This window comes from Mirounga leonina, unplaced genomic scaffold, assembly GCF_011800145.1.
Source record: "Mirounga leonina isolate KUSES-001 unplaced genomic scaffold, KU_Mleo_1.0 Mir_481, whole genome shotgun sequence".
NCBI lineage: Eukaryota > Metazoa > Chordata > Mammalia > Carnivora > Phocidae > Mirounga > Mirounga leonina.
In genome coordinates, this window is record NW_023270773.1 from 1,601,995 (window position 1) to 1,619,632 (window position 17,638).

General features: G+C 59.6%; 1 protein-coding gene across 1 annotated transcript; it reads right to left on the bottom strand.

Annotated features, from left to right (window-relative positions):
- Nucleotides 1-471: 471 nt before the first annotated feature.
- Nucleotides 472-12,726, bottom strand: AIFM3 (apoptosis inducing factor mitochondria associated 3). Its single transcript, XM_034989191.1, has 20 exons — nucleotides 12,666-12,726; nucleotides 11,983-12,140; nucleotides 7,920-8,133; nucleotides 7,586-7,695; nucleotides 7,287-7,396; nucleotides 7,147-7,191; nucleotides 6,823-6,919; nucleotides 6,635-6,747; nucleotides 6,256-6,342; nucleotides 5,755-5,846; nucleotides 5,514-5,644; nucleotides 5,288-5,403; nucleotides 5,116-5,187; nucleotides 4,971-5,034; nucleotides 4,289-4,365; nucleotides 4,069-4,186; nucleotides 2,757-2,855; nucleotides 2,395-2,470; nucleotides 1,749-1,853; nucleotides 472-839 (listed from the first exon to the last, which is right to left on the bottom strand). Exons 2-20 carry the CDS (start codon nucleotides 12,011-12,013, stop codon nucleotides 800-802), a joined length of 1,797 nt encoding a protein of 598 aa, XP_034845082.1. The 5' UTR covers nucleotides 12,014-12,140; nucleotides 12,666-12,726; the 3' UTR covers nucleotides 472-799.
- Between the last annotated feature and the right edge of the window lie 4,912 nt (nucleotides 12,727-17,638).

Below are 17,638 nucleotides of genomic sequence, written 5' to 3' on the forward strand. Positions count from 1 at the left end.
CCGCGTCTCCCCCTCGGCATTCCTCTTGACTGGGAGGCAGAGTGGCACAGAGGCTCTAGATTCTCGTTCTTACTTAATAGCAGAGCCTCATTTTCTTTATATGCAAAATGGGGATTCAGGGAGCTGTGGCTGCCATGAAAAGCATGGGCTGTCTCAGGACCCAGCCCCTCCAGCCGTAAGTAGGCACATGCCCCCAAACTGCCAAGCGCGAGCCGCCTCTGACCTCTGAAGAAGCACTTCCCATCTCAAACCCTTGGCACGTGCTATCCCTTCTACCTGGAGTGCCCTTCTCTCAAAATCCAGATCCAAGACACTGGTTAGAGAAGCTTTCCCTAACCCCAGGGCCAGAATCAGTTGCTACCTCCGCTGAGTGCTCATAGGCCAAACTGGGGTGGCACTGAGCATTGTGTGGTTGTGCTTTCTCCCTCAAGAGTGAGTGTCTGTCCAATTACAATGGAAGTCACACAGATCTGCAAATGTGTGCGTTTTAATTTTAAGATAATGTCTAATATGTTGCAGGGTCCCGCAGGGGACCAGTCTCAAGAGAGGGAGAAGAGGATAGGCCTGTCCTGCCTCCATTGCCAGCCATCAGTGGCAGCTGAGGCCTTGGGGGGTATGCATCTCCTGGAGGTAGCAGAAGCCTCTCTGGAGGTGAGCCAGGCAACCGAAGGCAAGCACTGGGAAGGCTCAGGTTCTGCCCTGGGGAATCCTGGGAAATTGGAGGTTGGCACCTGCCCCCAGGGCTTGGCCTCTGTCCCTGGTGCCCAAGCGTGCCTGCCCAAGTCTGCTGCATGCGAGCTCAGGATCCTTTCCCTGTGAGCCAGGACATGTCGCCGGTCCTGCAGGAATGAGGGGAGGAGGAGTCAGGGTAGAAGACAGCAGGTTACCACTTGGCACCATGAACAGGTGATCCCTGAGGACAGCAGGGGGCCTGCTCTGTGCCAGGCCCTGGTGCCCAGCAGGAATGGGTACTTAGGCAGAGAGGGGAAGTCCATGGGGTACAGGCTCTGGGCTGAGGTGGGAAAGGCTCGGAATGGTCAAAAGGAAGGACAGAGGACCACGTACTTGCTGTGCAGCACAAACAGCCTTTTCGAAGGCGAGAGAGAGAGAGAAGGCCGGGGAGAGAGTATGTCACTTATCATGTTCCCTCTTGGTTTTCTATCGTTTCCAGCCTGAGGCCTACCCCTGTACTGTGGCCTCCAAGCTTTCCCCAGTCCCTGGGCAGGGGAGGGAGCCTCTCTGTAGGCAGTTCGAGCCCACAGGGTGACTCCCATTGGCACCATCCTGGGGTGAGGGTAATGGCTGACATCCAGTGTCCCCCAAACACCAAACAACCACCCAACATCTCTGTGCAGGGTGTCCCCAGAGGCATAACTATCTGCCTCCCCCACCCCCACCCCCCAGCTTCTGCCAGTCCCAACACAACCAAATCCAGTTGGGTGTCCCAGGCCAGGTGACTGCCCAAGCAGTGGCTTTGACCAAGGGCTTCGACCCCTCCCCATAGCACTGGCCCTGCCCTGGGACACAGCCTCTTCCCCTTCTTCTTTCTCCCCAAGAGCACAAATAACCAGCCCATTTGTAAACCACAACTCTTGTCCCACACCACCCCATAGTCCTGATGCCCCATAGACTGATGTGGACCAAGAATAGGGGGAGGCTCTGTAGGGCTACAGGAGTGGATGGCTACCAAGGGCCAGTCCCATGGGGGACCTCCCCCCCCCCACCAGACCTCTGAAGCCCACACTCACTCCACCTCCCGCTTTCGGATGGCACGGCCGGAGGCTAGCACCTCAGCTACCTTGGAGACAATAGGATCGTAATTCATGCTGGCCACAGCAATCACCTCATCGCCTCTGCAGGGACAGAGTAACTGAGCCTGAGGACTGCCCAGCAGTGACCTTCCTTCTTGGAGACCCTGACGCACTCCTCTTCGGCTGGGGCCCAGAGAGAGATCTTACCCAGGGCAACAGGAATATCCTGAGCACCCAGCGCTCCTTGCTTTGCTTGGCCCAACATGGGCTTGGGGATCCTGCTAGAGGCCACGGAGGCTCCAGCCTTCCTCCTCAGCGGAGTTCAGGGCTGTGCTCCCGTCCTGGGATTACCACTCTCTACCTGTGTGACTTCCCTCGGTGTAAGAGTGGGAGTCAACAACACCCACCTCAAAGAGCTGTCCTGAAGATAAAATGTACTTCCTCAATGCGTGGCTGTTGGACTTAATACTACCCCGCCTCCTCACTGGTCCTTGGAGGGTCTCCCGCCTAGCTGCCTCCCTTGGCCACTCGGTCCACCTTTCAGGTAGGTCCCCTCCACTGGAGCAGAGCTCCTCTGGGATGAGCTCCCCTTCCCGACCGAGCTCCCGCTGCTTCGCGCCACGTTCCACCCCGTTGCTCTCACTTGGTGTAAAAAGCCACGAACTTGAGCTCTTCCAGATCCCCCTGGATAATGACGTCGTCGAAGCCTTCTCCGTACCCTGTGGGCCGAACAGGAGGAGGAGGGGCTCCGCCAGGTCAGCGCCCTGTGCCCTCCTAAATCCTCCCTGAACCCCCCCCCGCCAGACCCCGCTCCCTTTGTCCTTTTAGGTGGTCCTTAGTGCCGCCCCCAACCAGTTTTTGCTCTTCCTACGGCAGACGTGGCCACGCCCCTAGGATGCTCATAGCCCCGCCCTAACCTCCAAGCTCCACCCCTGCACTCCCTAACACCTTAGCCACACCCCTAAATGCTCTTGGCCCCGCCCCTGTCCGGCGCCCCTCCGTTACCCGCGTAGCGCAGGCTCTTGCCGAACATGGCTGTCCACAGGTAGGGCACGGTGCTAATCTCCGCTTCCTGCGCCAGCATGTTCTGGGCCGCCACCCGCCCTGTAGGACCCAGGGTGGTGAGAGCCCCGATCCTAGCCCTCACCACTCCTACGCTGCCTGCCAGAGCTCTCTGGGGACCTCGGACATGTGGGGCTACTCCCCCTCCTTCTCCTGCCCAGAGGTCAAGTAATGCATCATTGCTCAGCCCACTGCCTACCCTCGATTGCAGCTGATCGGTGCAGAGGGACACCTGGTTCAAAGCCAGTCACTCAGATCGCTTCTCAGAGAATTTGGATGAAATGCCCCAGATCTGGATGGTCTGCTCCCTGGGGTTGTGGGGTTGTGGGTGTGCACACAACTAATCAGACACATCAGGTATGAAGAGGGGGGCAGGAGAATGGGGCCCAAGTACCCAGGGAAGCAGGGATGACAGCCACACCCAGGGCCCCAGAGAATAGCGTGGGTGGCTTCCCAGTTCATATGAGGCCCCCCTGGACCTGGTAGTTGGATGTCTGTGAGAGTCGCCTAGACCCTCCCAGTTAAACCTTAATTATACTTGGCCTTTGGTTCCTTAAAACCAGCAACAACTTTAGGCCTTGGACCTGAACAGAAATCGGTACCAGGAATGGGATTTCAGGCAGCAGATGCTCAGATAATGTGAAGCCAGGGAGGAGAGGTCAGTGAGGGGAGTCTGCTGGCTCTCCCCATGAGGCAGCCAACTTGCTGGCATGTACATCTTAGGGACCCAGAGCAGGTATGCACAGTAAGTGAGGCCTCAGGCCTTGGTGACCACCAAGTGTGTGTGTGGGGGGGGCACTCAGTTCCCCACTAAGCCCAGTTTCCAGGCCCAGGTGGCTGCCTCCCAAGGGCCAGCATGAAGCAACTGGGTTCACAGAACCAGTCGAGTGGCCCAAAGGAAACAGAAACATTGAATGGGAAGGTGGCCCATATCCTACTAAATCCCTTTCTCTCCCTGGGTGACTGCACAGGTTAGTGAGGATAAAAGGAAAGGAGAGGCGGGTGAAAGGATGGGGTGGGTGGGACACTGTGGCTAGTTGGAGGGGGTGTCCTGAGGGCACGGAGCGGGGGGATTGTCTATGGATGGGCCACAGGGCTTGCTGTGTCAGCTAGCTGGTCAGACAGGCCACCACCGAGCCTTGAAAGGCTACCCAGAGACCAGGACCCAAGGCCAACAACTGGGGGTGGGCCTGGAGGAGGCTGTCCCCAGGGTCTCAGCCTCCCAGCCCCCATCCTGCCAGGGGGCTGATCATACCCTGGGCATGAGCCATCTGCCAGTGTGGGATATTCACTTTCCGATTGTTCCTCCAGGCCAGGGGGAAAGTGACAGCATCACCAGCTGCAAACACGCCTGGGACGTTGGTCTGCATCATCTGTGGGGAGAGGCCCCGGGGCTCTGTGGGTGGGACAGGGGCCTTGGCCTGGACCTGCCACCACCTCCAGCCCAGCACCCTGCCCGCCCCGCCCAGCCCCACCTTGTTGACAGGGATGAAGCCTCGGGAATCCAGATTGATGCTGCTCTGCCTCAGGAAGCCCGTAGCGGGCACCGCACCTGACAGCACAGGGGCCACCATGTCCATTCCCTGGTCCCTCCCTTCTCCCGCTTCACTGTCCTCCATGACTCATACCCTTCCCTCACCGCGGTCCAGCCCCAGACCGATCGTCCAATGGGCTGCCCACCCTGCGGCCTTTATGTGTCCTGTCCCCTCTGTCTGGATCCCCCGCCCCAGACTGCCGTGCCTCCCACCCGGCCTCAGCTATCACCTCCTCTGAGAGACTCCACGAAGCCCCCCGGAAGGGGGGGTCGGCATGCCAAACCTCCCCAGCTCCTATGCTGCCGCCTCCCAGCTCTGTCCCTCCCCAGACTGGCACCTCAACTGGAGCAGGGCCCAGTTAGAGGCTTGTTTCTGTCCTGCAGCCCCCATGGGGCAGGCCGTGCAGGTATCTGTGGGCAGCGGTCATTGGGAACGTCCTCCGTGCCAAGCCCTGGCTACACGTGCGACACCCACTCCCCGACAGCCCTGCGAAGTGGGAATGGTTGGGGGGGGCCATTTTGTAGATGTGGAGACCGAGGCTCAGGGAGGGGAAGGGACTGGCCCAAGGCCACTCTGGAGCATGTGCAGGTCCTCGCTGGCACCCGCCTGCCCACCCACTCACCAATGCCCACAACACAGACGTCAGCCCGCACAACCTTGCTGCTCTTCAGCACGACCTCCTTCAGCTGTGGGGAGGGGGCGTGGGTGAGCAAGTCAGCCCAGCTCCTGGGAACAGGGGAGGGAGAGGGGCAGGAAGAAGGGCCCACCTTTCCCTCCTGGGCTCGCAGCTCAGACACCTCTGTCTGCATGTAGAACTTGACCCGGTTGTTCTCAAACATCTGTCAGGGCAGGTGGGCAAGAAGGCCATGGATGAGAGCATGGCCGGGGCTGGGCTGGGTGCCTGGGGTTCCAAGGGGCTGGGTGCCGGGGTGGGCTCACCTTCATGAGGGCACGCCCAACACGTTCCCCCAAAAATCTCCTGAAGGGTGTCTCCTCCAGCTCCACCACGGACACTGAGTGGGCCTTTTCGGTCAGATAGGCGGCCACCTCCATCCCTGGGGCCAGGGTGGTGGACGGCAGGCTGGCACCCTGCACCTCCCAGGGCCACTAGTACCCCGGGACCGGCCATCACAGACCATCACCCCCACCAGCCCTGGCTGCTCACCCAGGAAGCCAGCTCCCACGACCACCGCGTTGCGGCCCCGGGCCAGCCTCACCACACGATTGGCATCTTCAGGGGTCCGGATGGTGAACACATTCTCCACCTCTTTGCCTTTGCAGCTCAGCGTCTTAGGGCTGAGTCGTGGCCAGCATCAGTGAGGGGCTCCCGGCACCCCAAGCCCTCCCATCCAGGCTGGTGCCCTGCCGAGCGTCCAGCAGGGGACAACGGGGAGACAGCCTCCCACCTGCTCCCTGGTGCGAGCAGCAGCTTGCTGTACTCCAGCCTGAAGCCATCCTTGAACACGACCTTCTTGTTTCTCACGTCCACTGTGACCACCTGTAACCCCGCCGGGCAGAGTGTGGGCCTGGGCGTGGACTTGAACCAGGCTGCCCCTCCCAGCTCCTGCCAGACCCTCCAAACAGAAGGTTCCACAGGGGCTGGTCCTGCCACCTGGGTGGTCCTTCCTCCTGGCTTCTCTTTACACTTCAGACACCACCTTCCCCTCAAAGCCATCTTTACGCTCTCCCGTCCCAGCCCTGAGCAGATCTCTGCATGTGCCCATAAGCCTGCCGGGAAGAAGATCCAATGCTGTCTTCCAGGCCTGGAGCGCCCCGGGGGTGCCTGGACAGCAGGGCCAAAAGGGTAGGACACCCCCTGCCAAACCTCCAGGGACCCACATGGCCTCACATCACTTGTGGTTCCCACTAAGCCTTTCCAGGTTTATTTCCTAGCCTTGGCCCAGTACCTGGGCCTCGGTGAGCACCTCGATGCCATAGGCTCGGAAGAACTCCTTGGGCCTCAGGGCCAGCTGCTCAGGCTGGGCGTCCAGGGACTGCAGGAGATAGTTATCTTGAGATAAGGCCAGGCGGCCATTGTTTCATTTTGCAACAGAGGACCCGAGGCCTAGGGAGGGTAGGGCTGGGCCCCATTCACACAGGGGCTGCGGGATAGAAGTCAACAAGCCCGCATCTTTCTGGGGGTACCACAGATAGGACTGGCACGAGCAGAGAGGGCAGCCGGCCGGACCCCCAAGGGGCGACAAGCAGGATGCTGAGAGGGCCTGACTGTGCCCAGAAGGCTCGGAGTCTGGGCCCTGCCTGGGCCCCATTTGCCCCTCCTCCCACCTTGCTGAGCTTAGGTCGGTCATAGGGGAGGTGCCGGTCCAGCGTGCACAAGACGATCCTGTCTGAGAACCCCTCCTGCCGCAGGGTCTCCGCACACACTAAGCCAGCCGCACCTGAGGGGAGGGTGCTCTGGGTCAGGGACCACCTCTCCCCCACCCCACCCTGCCCCTCATAACCCCACCACCAACCTGCGCCTACAATGAGCACGTTGGTGCTGCTGCTGTGGCCAGCACTCGGAGAGATACACTTGGCCATCACCTTGGTTCTTCGCTGTAGCTGCAAGGCCTGGGGGTGGCCGGAGAGCAGAAGGCAGCTGGGAGCTGGAGTCGTGGACATCCTCCCTGTGCCATCATCCCAGCAGGCCAGGTCCTGCTGCTGCAGTCCAGCCTCATCCCCACCATGTAGCCTTTTACTCTGTTCCCCAGCCACAGGGCCTTTGCACATGCTGATCCCTGGGCCAAGATGCTCTCCTCACTTCTCCCTTTTGCTTGAGCCCCAAGCCACACCCTCACCTGCTTGCTGGCCCGGACGTACACCTTCTCCTTCTCAATCTTCACCTGCAAGGACTGTGTTGCTCAGGACCAGGTTTTGGGGTACTCCATCCCTGGCCCTGCACTCCCCGGCTCCCACCCCACTGCCCGCCTGGCCCCACCTGGAATTTGTGCAGACTGTCGAGGCCAGGGAAGTCCTCCAGGTCACCAGTGCTGATGTTGAAACAGGCACCATGCCAGGGGCAGCGCACCCGGCCACGGGACAGCACGCCTGGGGGAGGGTGGTGCTGGGCTGGGGCCACCAGCAACAGTCCCTCTCTCCTGTGTCCCAGCAGTTGCTGGCTCTTCCCCACAGCCCAGGAGACCCCACTGATAGATGAGACCCTGAGGGTCCAAGGAGGTCCCAAACACCCTTCAGGGAGGTCCCGCCCCACTTCCCGTGTGTCCTGGGACAGCTCACCTTTCACCAGGGGTGCGCCATAGTGCGGACACTTGTGGCCCAGAGCGTGGAACTCCCCGTTGTCCTTCACCAGCAACACCTTCCCCCAGCCCAGCTCCACTTCCCGCATCCTGGGGAGGGGCTGCACTCAGACCTCTGGTGGGCACCCCTTCCCAGAGTCCAGCTTTCTGGGGAGCAGGCCCAGACCGGGAGAGGCCACGATGGTGGGGGCTGGTGCGGGCGCCGGTCAGGGCCCCTTCCAGGCCTCCCAGCCCACCCCATCCAAGGCCTGCATCTTGCCTTCCCATCTTGGGCCCTCGGACGACCCCCCGCCTCCCCCAGGCCCAGCACTCACTGGCCATTCTCGAGGTCCTTGACGTGGCAGACGGCGGCCTCCACACAGTCCTGAGCGCTGGGATAGGAGTGAGGGGCGGGCAGGCGCTCATCGGCATGGAAGTGGCGGGCTGTGCCGTTGCCCTGGTAGGCCCGGGGGCTGCCCTTCCCGCCGGCCAGCAGCTCCTCCTTGCCCCGCTCCTTCTCAGGTAGCACCACCTCGATCTTGAGCTCCACTGTGGGCGGGCAGCGCAGCACCGTGAGCCCCCAGCCGGGGCCACCCCCTTCCCTACCTCACCAGCTCTGGCGCTGGCCCTTTGAGTGAGTTCTCCTCCGTGCCTCCACCTTTCCAGAAAGCCCCCTGCACCATCAGCAGAGAGCCTTAAAACAGGCGAGAAACAGAACAGAGGCAGCAGGAGGGTGAGTTCATCTCTGCATGTTTTCTTTTTCAGTAACAAATGAGTGAGGGGGGGCACTTTGACCCTGACATTGCCTTTTCTCCAAGAATCTATGTGGGGGGAAAGAACCCTGGTGCCCTGAGCCCTGCTCGGACTGCAACAGCATGGTCCCTGATGGCAGGGACATCCATGAAGGATCAGGGTCCGTGTAGAGTCTGACTCAAGTGAGAACAGGGCGTCCAAACCTGGGTGCGGCTCATTTCCCGGCCAGTGAATCTGGGTGACGGCAAACAGACAGTCTGTTCTGTTTGCAACTTTCCCGTAGGTTTGAGGTTTGGTTTTTTTTTTTAATTAAAAAAAAAAAATGTACACAATATATTTTCAACTTCTTAAAATAGCTATGCTCACCAATTTAAGAATCCATCATTTGCCAAGCCCTGGGTTTTAAATGTTTTCATGTGCAGGGATCTGGGGCCTTGGCCGTGAACCCCACCTGAAGGGGTAGGTGCAGAGGGGGCGTGGGGCCCACCTCTCGAAGCCTCCACACAGAAGACACTTCCTCAGAGTGCCCATGGGGCCCACTCTAGCAGGCAGTTAGCCAGAGACTGTCATTTTTGTCTTTATATTTTTCTGCATTTTCTACATTCCCTACAATGTGCCTGGGGTGTTTTTCTAATTAGAAGGGAACAATAAACAGAATTTTTAGCAGCGATAATCCGGCCTCCTGGGCTGAGTGATGGACGCTAAGCCCCTGGCACAGCATGGGCCCAATGAGGAAGCAGGAGGTGCCTCTCCCAACTCCCAAGGCACCGGAGCCTCCAGGCCTCTCCCCATTTCACCTCTGATCCCCTCCACCCCAGACCTGACCCTCCAGAAACAGAGAACACGGAGTCACACCTCTGGGCCTCTGCCTATGCAGCTCCCTCAGCCTGCCATCCCTCCCAGCCCTGGCTCACTCCTGCCCATCCACCTGGACAACTCAGCTGCTGCCTCCTCCGGCTGCCCATTCCTGGCATGTGCCTCATCTCGTGCCGTGCTAATCTCCCACCCTGGCCTGGCCCGGAGCCCGGGAAGGCAGACCCGCACCCCCTGATCCTCAAGTCCCAGCCCTTAGCCTGGCCCAGGCACAGCAGGGGGCAGGGGTGAAGGTCGGCTCCATGATTCCAACTGGGCAGGAAGGGCCCCAGAGCCCACCACCATGCTGAAGCTGTTGCGTCAGGTTGGGAGGGGGTGTTGAGGGTGGGGTAGGTTCTTTGCCTTCATTTTCCGTACTTTATGTAATGGTATTAGAATGTTTTGAGAAGAATTCAAAAGGAAAATACTCCCAACTCAGCTGACACCAGCTATGTGAACTGTAGAGAGGAAGCTCACAGGAACAGCCTGGCAGGGGCCCAGATAACAGCCAAGCCAGACTGTTTGCATCCTCCACCTCCTTCCAGAAGGCTCCAAGGAGCTCGATGATGCAGTCTTAACAGGAAGCCATTAAGTCAGATGCAATAGTGGAAAGGTGGATGGAGAGGGGGTCTCTGCTGATCCACAGAGCCAGATCAACCCTAGCCTCATGATTCCCAGGAGCCCATGTGACCATGGGCCCCTGTCTTATCCCCTTTGGACCTCAGATGCTTTCATTATAAAACAGAGAGAACAGTGCCTACCTCTTTGGTAGTAGTGAATGCCAAAGGATTTAATATATGTAACTCAGAGTAGAAGCTCAACAGATGACGCTGGGTAGTAGCATTTTATTGGTTAGCTGTGAGCCTCCTAGCAGCCATGGCAAAAAGGGAAAGCCTTTAAGTGGCACCTGTGGCCTAATCAAAGGCAAGCGACTAGATGCCAAGAGAGCTGCACTTCTTCCTAGTTCTGAGCTTGGCCAGGGTCTGGCCCGGAACACTTGTTACCACAAACACAGAGCCAATGGAACATGGGGAGTGAGCTCAGGAATGTGTGCTGATGTGTTCCAAGCCAGAGTCAAGCAAGATAGAAGGTAAAGAGTTTGCACAAAGAGCTTTGGCTTGCTCTGGTCTCCCTGTAGCCCCTCTTGACCCCAGCTGAACTTCTTTGGTGCAAATGTTCTCACTCACACACCCTGAAATTCCCTGAACCTCACCCTTGACCTGCCCAGTGTGGGTGCCTGGGGCCTAAGCTCCTGCCTTCCTGTCATAGCCCTACAGGGGAGTCCTGAAAGCAGGGAGCCTACCTCCCCAGAGGGGATAATAACGTTCTGCGCATGCCTCCTTCCTGTGTGCCAGGCCCTGAACTAAGCACGACAAGCGCATGGGGTTGGGGCGGGGGGCAAAATTGTTAGCCCCACTTATACATGAAAACACAGAGGCTCAGAGAGGTGAAGTCAGCTGCCTGAGGCCACACAGCCAGGAAGGGGCAGGGCTGGATTTGGGCTCAAGAATGCAAGTTCTTACCACTGCCTCTGGGGCGGTGAGAGCTGCCAACTCCTGACCTGAGAGCTGGGGGCCAGGGGTCTCAGGCAGGCCAGCCTGTTGAGGTCCCTTAAAGGAAGCTGCAGGTGGTATCCTCTGCTCTTGGTCTCCCCAGACCAGCTAGCATTTTCCTGCCCACTTCTGGTGGGGGGGAAGGCTGAGGTCAAGACAATGGCCTTCACTTGCCCAAGTCATACGTGGAGTCAGAAAGGGTGGCGGGATCAGGCCCAGGGCTGGGTACCCACGCCATGGGCCTGGGGGGAGGGACAGCTGGCTCCCGAGGCAGGTGCGGGCGTTCCCTCTGCCTGGCAGGGCGTTAAAGGTCTCCTCTTGCCCCCAAGTTCTCCCTCAGACCCAGGAAAAGGAGGAAAGGCTCATGTGTTTCAAGGTAATGGAGCCGATGGGTATCAGGTATAAGGGGAGCTGGCCGGGGCAGGGTGGCCCGGGTGGCAGGTGGGCGGGGCACTGACTGGGCACTAGAGAGGCCTCTCTGGGCCTCCATTTCTTCATCTGTGACACGCCTCCATTCTTTTGCCTTCCTGAGGGTTGTGAAGAGAGAAGAGGGAAAATACGGGCTGGAGAGAGAGCCCAACAGACAGAAGTCTCCATGGAGAGCAGACCCAGGCCTCCCTCAGCACCCAGGAGGCCCCCACCTCAGGCTGGAGTCGCTTGGGCCAGGCAGGGCAGGATTTCCTGCACAAATGGGGAAACTCGGCCCAAGGTCACACAGGGCATCAGAAGAGGTGAAGAGGGCTGTGATCTGTCCACTCCACCCTCATGGCAACTACGAGAGGTCAGGCTCATTTTGTAGAGAGGGAAACTGAGGCTCAGAGAGGTAACTTGCATGCCCTGGGTCACCCAGTGGCTGAGGGTGTCCTCGGAGTCCCTCTTCCCCAGTCCTAAGGGGAAGGCCCCCCCTGCCCTATCCTGGAGCCGGAGGAACCCTAACTTCTACTTTCTGAGAAAGGTTCAGCTGCTATTCCCACCAGAAGCACCCAAAGCCCCAAATAAAGAGGGGGACCCATTGGAGGGGGGCCAAGAGAGTGCTCCAGGCCCCCCACCCCCTCCTGCCTGCAGGGAATTAACATTCAGAGCAGCCTGCCGCCCAGCCTGACCTACTTCAGAGGCAGAGGGGAGAGGGGGAGGAGGAAGGTGGCTGGAGGAGGGAGGGAGGGAGGGAGGAGGGAGGGAGGGAGGAGAGAATGAGGCAAGGAGGGGGGAGGGAGGGAGGGGGCAAGAAGAGAGGAGGTACCTGGCTTGGGCTTGGAGAAGCACCCACCCATGGCGAGTGGCCCACAGATGAATGGGAGGCAGATGCACAGATGATAGGCTGTGGGAGGCCTAGGGTGCCCCGGGAAGTGGGGCTGGACTCCCCATGGCCCTTAGAGATTCTGGAGCTGCCACCAGGACCTGCAGGAGAGACAAGGGGCATCTGTAGGGACCAGGGCCTTGATGGGGGTTGTAGGGAAAGATACAGAGAGATAGAGACAGACTGGGTGGGGGTGGGGGGGGCTTCTGGAAGATGCACACATTTGAGCTGGGAGCCACTGCATGTAGGGGACCCTGGGAGGCACCTCCCTTTTGAGGTCGTCCAGGCCCCCTACCCTCACTCCCCTCCCATTTTTACCTGTGGGCTGTGCCTACTGCCTAGGGGGCCCTCCGCTCCGGATCTCAGCCTCTCTTTTAGGTCCAGCCCCACAGCTGCCTTGTGGGGTAAATCCTGATTTCTGTAGCCCACTGGAAAGCCAGCAGCCTGGGAGCTCTGGGACCCCTCCATTCTTCAGGGAGGCCACCATGCCTGGGGTCCAAACCCAGGTCCCCTCAGGCAGATCAGAGCCCTCCTGATCCTGGGGTTTCTCCTTCCTACAATGGGGGTGACATTTAGTTCTCCTGGGCCCTGGCCCCCACTCTGGCTGGCAGCCCCTAGATACCTACCTCCTCCAGGGGCAACCACTGCTTCTTCCTCCCAGACCAGCAGTGGATGGAGGCTTCCCAGCCCTGGAAGGCAGGGCAAAGGGGCAGGGGTCCAAGAGGCCGCCCAGCCTCCACCCCTCCTCCCAGTGTGAGTGAGGCCAGGAGAGGCTGGGGGGTGGGGTGGGGTTGGGCTGGGCCAGTCCACTGGTCCCCAGGGAAACCCAGCTCCATGGTGAACGGAAGTGGGCGGCCAGCCCAGGCCTGATGAGGTTGGGGGAAAGGGAGGCCAGGCACACAGCCCATGCCCAACAGCCATGAGCTCCCACCCTGTACACAGCCCCCACTTCACAAATGCCCTCCAGGCCTGTGGTGCTGCGATCACATCCAACAGCAGATGGAGAAACTGAGAGGCCAAGGGCTTGCCAAGGTCAAGCAGCAGGAAGGGGCGTCCAGGTGACCTCCTCCCTCCCTCCCCCCTTGGTTAGTTTCAAGATGGGCAGGGACCCAGGAAGCCCCCATATCACCCTGCAAGCCACAGGGCTAGGGGAGAGGTCACCAGATCAGCAAAGAGATCCCTGCAGCCAAAGAGTCCTCAAGGCCACAGGGTGGGCCTTCTGGAAGATGCAGCTTACAGACTGGACTTTGGAAGGCCTGGGACAAAGGTGTAGCTGCCTTGTTTACAAATGACCTCCCCCCAGTCCATCCCACTGTCATCCCCCCTGTGTCCCCTGGAAGTTCTCCCTGAAGTCTAACTTGAGGTGGGGCTGAGGCCTACTTGGTCTTGCCCAGATCCCAGCAAGGGCTTTGAGTGGGTGCCTGAGCACAAGGGGGCCAAGAAGACAGGAGGAAAAGTTGGGGAGGACCATCTACCGCCTGGCATCTGATCTTACCTGCGCTAGAGGCACCCATTACAGTTCAGGAGACAGTGACAGCCAAAGGCCACCTGGGCATCCCGATACTCTTTCCCCCACTCATCACCAAGGCGGATCTGTAAGACTTGGCCACCCCTGCCCTGCCTGGCCCCTCCCTGGGCACAAGGGGGCCCTCCCCAGATCCCTGCCCACCTCCTTCCTGCCTGGCCTCAGGCTTCACCTGCTGGGCCACAGATGTCTGAAAATGTGGGACCCCCACTTGCTGTCAGGTCCTTGTCTGGGCGGTTTCTCCCTTGCCAGGTGCCCAGGGGTCCTAGACCCTCCAGGGCCTTGGGCCTGGAAAGAGATTTGCTGGGGACTGAACCTTCTCCAGGCCCACTGTGTGCAGGCGGGCTTGGAGCCCTGCCGCCTCAAAGGCAAAGGTTCTTGCCTGTGGAGCAGCTGGAGGCGCCCCCAAGATTTTGTGGAGTGCTGTCTCTTGCCCACAAGCGACACAGTGCTGAAAAGTTGTAACCGTGCCCAAGCGCTAACTACCCACCAGGAGCCTGTGTCCTGATTCACGGGGACACCGTCCCCCCAGGCCAGTGCAGGCTGGGCAGAAACGGGGGGGGGGGGGGGGCTGTCCAGCTGGGGCCCTCAGAGGCTTCCAGCCTTCCTCGGAATGGCAATCAAGTTTGAGGGGTGTCCGCCCTCACCGGCTCCCCCGCGGGGCTCAGGCGCAAGCCTCTCCTGTCTTTGCACGTGCAGTCCCCTCTATCCGGGAAGACCTTTCCGGCGGCCTTCCCGCTCGTCCAGGTGTCCTCACCAAACCGGGCGGCCCCGGAAGGGGGACGGGCACACAGTAGGGCGCCAGGGCGAGCGGGGAAGGGCCCGGGCCGAGGAGGGGAGAAGGAAGAGAGGCGCTTCGGCCCCCAGCTTGTCTCTCTCCCTCTCCGGCTGCCTACCCCAGCCCCCATCGCGCCGGCCCCGGGTCCGAGACGTGCGAGCGCGCCCGCTGGCCCGGGGCACGGAGGCAGCGGGGCCGGGAACCGGCAGCCGAGGGGGGTGGCGGGGTCGGGGGCCGGGGTCTTGCGGGCTGGGGTCCCCGGGGCGGGCGCTCACCTGGGCTCGGCGCGGGCCTCCGCTCTGGAGCCGCTCGGGGCCGCGGCCGCGGGGTGGGGGGGGGGTGGGGGGAGGGGGGAGGAGCGGGCGGGGGCGGGGCCGGCGCTGCGGCGACACTGCGGCCGGAGAGCCCGCGGCGCCCAGCACCGCCCCGCCGGGTCCCTGCTGGTAGATGGGGGTCGGTCCCGGGTCAGGGGCCGGGCCGGTGGCCTCGGAGTCCGCATGCGGGTCGCGGGGTGTGGGGGAGGCATTCGGGGGCCCTTCTAGTCGTGGACACCCCCAGCGGGGTCTGGGTTCCCGGGGATCCTCTGGACCCTAGAGGGGCGCCAAGCTGGACTGCGCACCGGGTCTGATTCTTGTTCCTCTTCTTTCTTTCCGAAGTCTTCGAATCCTGGGCGGCGGAGTGGCGTGGGGGGTGGGAATTGAATCATCCGGAGTAACCTCCCCAAGAAGGAAAACCCGAATGACTCGCGACTGCCCCATAGGTACCTTGACTCCTTTTGGGGTCTCAGTCTCCTCAGTCTCCTAGCTCCCCCTCTCCCCACACTTCATAAGGTCTATCTTAAATTATATTTTATTACATTTTCTTTTTCCCACCTGTCACTATATCAGAACTTCCTGGGTCCCTCTAAATCATGATGCACCCTGGTGTTGTGTCCCCTCTTCCAGGAAGCCTTCCCTGACCAGCCTTCCTGGACTCAGAGTTGATTAGGCCCCAATACCCTGGCTCCTGGTTACCTGGAGTTTCACTGTTCTGATTATCCTGATCTTTGCAGTGTGTTCAGGTAGAGCTTTCACCTGCGGCAAACCTGGACTCAGTGAGTAGGTGGGAAATGAATGAAAGACACTTTCCAGGGAAGCGATGTCACATCTATCATCAAACACATCAGGGCCCACCAACTCTGTCCTATTAGTGCTCCTTTGGCGGCTCCTGTTGGCTTCTCCTTTTTGCCACTTCTCCCCTTTCTGGGCCTAGCTCTCCTGTAAGGATGACAAAGCCAGCAGTGAGAGTCACCTGCACCAGGGAGATCTGGCCTTCAGAGGAAGTCCTTTATGACCCACCCTCCCCAGGGGGACAAACACAACTCCCCCTCATTTTACAGACGCAGAAGTTCAGAAGGCGGAGTCTTACCCAGGGGCAGGATCGGGGGCCTGCATGGGTCACACTTATGCGGGTGGATGTGGGGCCCAGACCGTGGAGGGGACGTGTGGTTCTGCTCAGACCATCCCCCTGTGGCCACATGTGTGGTCTCCACAGTGTGACTGTTGCCAGTGCCACAGGAAAGGCCTCATCACTGGACAGATGGTGTATTGGGCCTGGTGCGCTCGGCCTCCAAAACCCAGCCCCCATTCCACACACTTGCTGACCTTGCAACTCCAGCCCCCTTAGCCGGGAAGACAGTGCCATGGATTTATTCCTTTTCTTCACAACAGCCTGAGGAGGAAGTTTCTCTGTGTATCATCGCCATTTTACAGTTGGGGAAACTGAGGTTTAGAGAGGTTAGGGACTCCCCCAGGCTACCAGCTGGTGAGTGGCAGAGCAGAGACTTGAATCCTGGCAGGCTGGCTAGGCTGTGCTGGGCTTACAAGTGGAGGGGTAGCAGTGGGAGGGGAGAGGCCTGCCAGGCTTGGCCAAGGCCCCATAGTCTCCAGGGCAGAGTTCGAGTCCTGCTCAGGGACCCATTTGTGTCAGTGAACCCCTGTGCCCCAGGTTCCCCAGAAAACATGGGGGTAACTGCAGCGCCCTCCTGATGAGGCTGCCAGGTCACCATGCAGAACCACAGGAAATAGAAGGTGCTCAGGAAGTGGGGTGGGGGCTTCTGAGTGTGCAGTGCCAGAGATGAGATTGGGGAACAGGTCAATGTGGGGGCTGTGCAAAGCTCAGGTCATGATCCCAGGGTCTTGGGATTGAGTCCCGCATGGGGCTCCTTGTTTAGCGGGAGCCTGCTACTCCCCGTGCTTGTGATCTCTCTCTCTCAAACAAATAAATAAAAATTTGTTTTTAAAGTTAAAAAAAAGATTTTTTAAAAAAAGATTTTATTTATTTATTTGACAGAGAAAGAGACAGCGAGAGAGGGTATACAAGTGGGGGGAGTGGGAGAGGGAGAAGCAGGCCTCCTGCTGAGCAGGGAGCCCGATGAGGGGCTCTATCCCAGGACCCTGGGATCATGACCTGAGCCGAGGGCAGACGCTTAACGACTGAGCCACCCAGGCGCCCCCCAAAAAAAGATTTTAAAAATTAAAAAAAAGGAGTGCTGCCTCATAGAGGGCCCTCAGATTTGGGGGTGGTGTTTCTGGGGTGTTTGGGCAGTCTGAGGTCCCGATCTTGCCCCAAGGATGATTCTAACAAGGCAATAACATCTGGTCTGGAGAATACCCACCGGGATGATAATCTTAAAGAGGGAAACTGAGCCCCAGGTTGAGATGTAGTGAGGTGACCTGGGGTGGCTGAGAGACCCCTAGACCCAACAGACACTCCAAAGGCATGGAAAGGAGTTGCCAAGGTTTGAGAAGCAGGTGTGTGTGTGTGTGTGTGTGTGTGTGTGTGTGAGTGAGAGAGAGAGAGAGAGAGAGATCCCTGCCCAAGACTCTCTGTTCTCCTTTCATCTACCCCCTCCTGTCAGTTTCCCCTGTTCCCCATTCCGCCTCAGCCTAGGGCCTGGAAGCCGGGCGAGCAGGATGATCCTTTGGAACGTGACACAGCGACCTCGCTTAACATTGGGGTTGACACTGGCGCCCCCTGGAGGCCAGTCTGAGGGCCAGCAGGACCTCTGGGAGTTTGGGGATTCTGAGGGCAGCCGCTGAGACAGTAGAGCCCTCTTCCCTGCCAGACCTGTGGATTTTCAGATCCAGAGACCTCAGTTTAACTAACTGATTCCCAGGAAATACTGGGGGGCTGATACAGCACAGCTAACGCCAGAGCTGAGGCAGGCGGTGCCCACAGCTTCACAGTGATTCAGTCATATGGAAGCAGAAGTTGGGGGATCCCCAGGTTGGGGAGCCTGGACCAAACCCCGCACC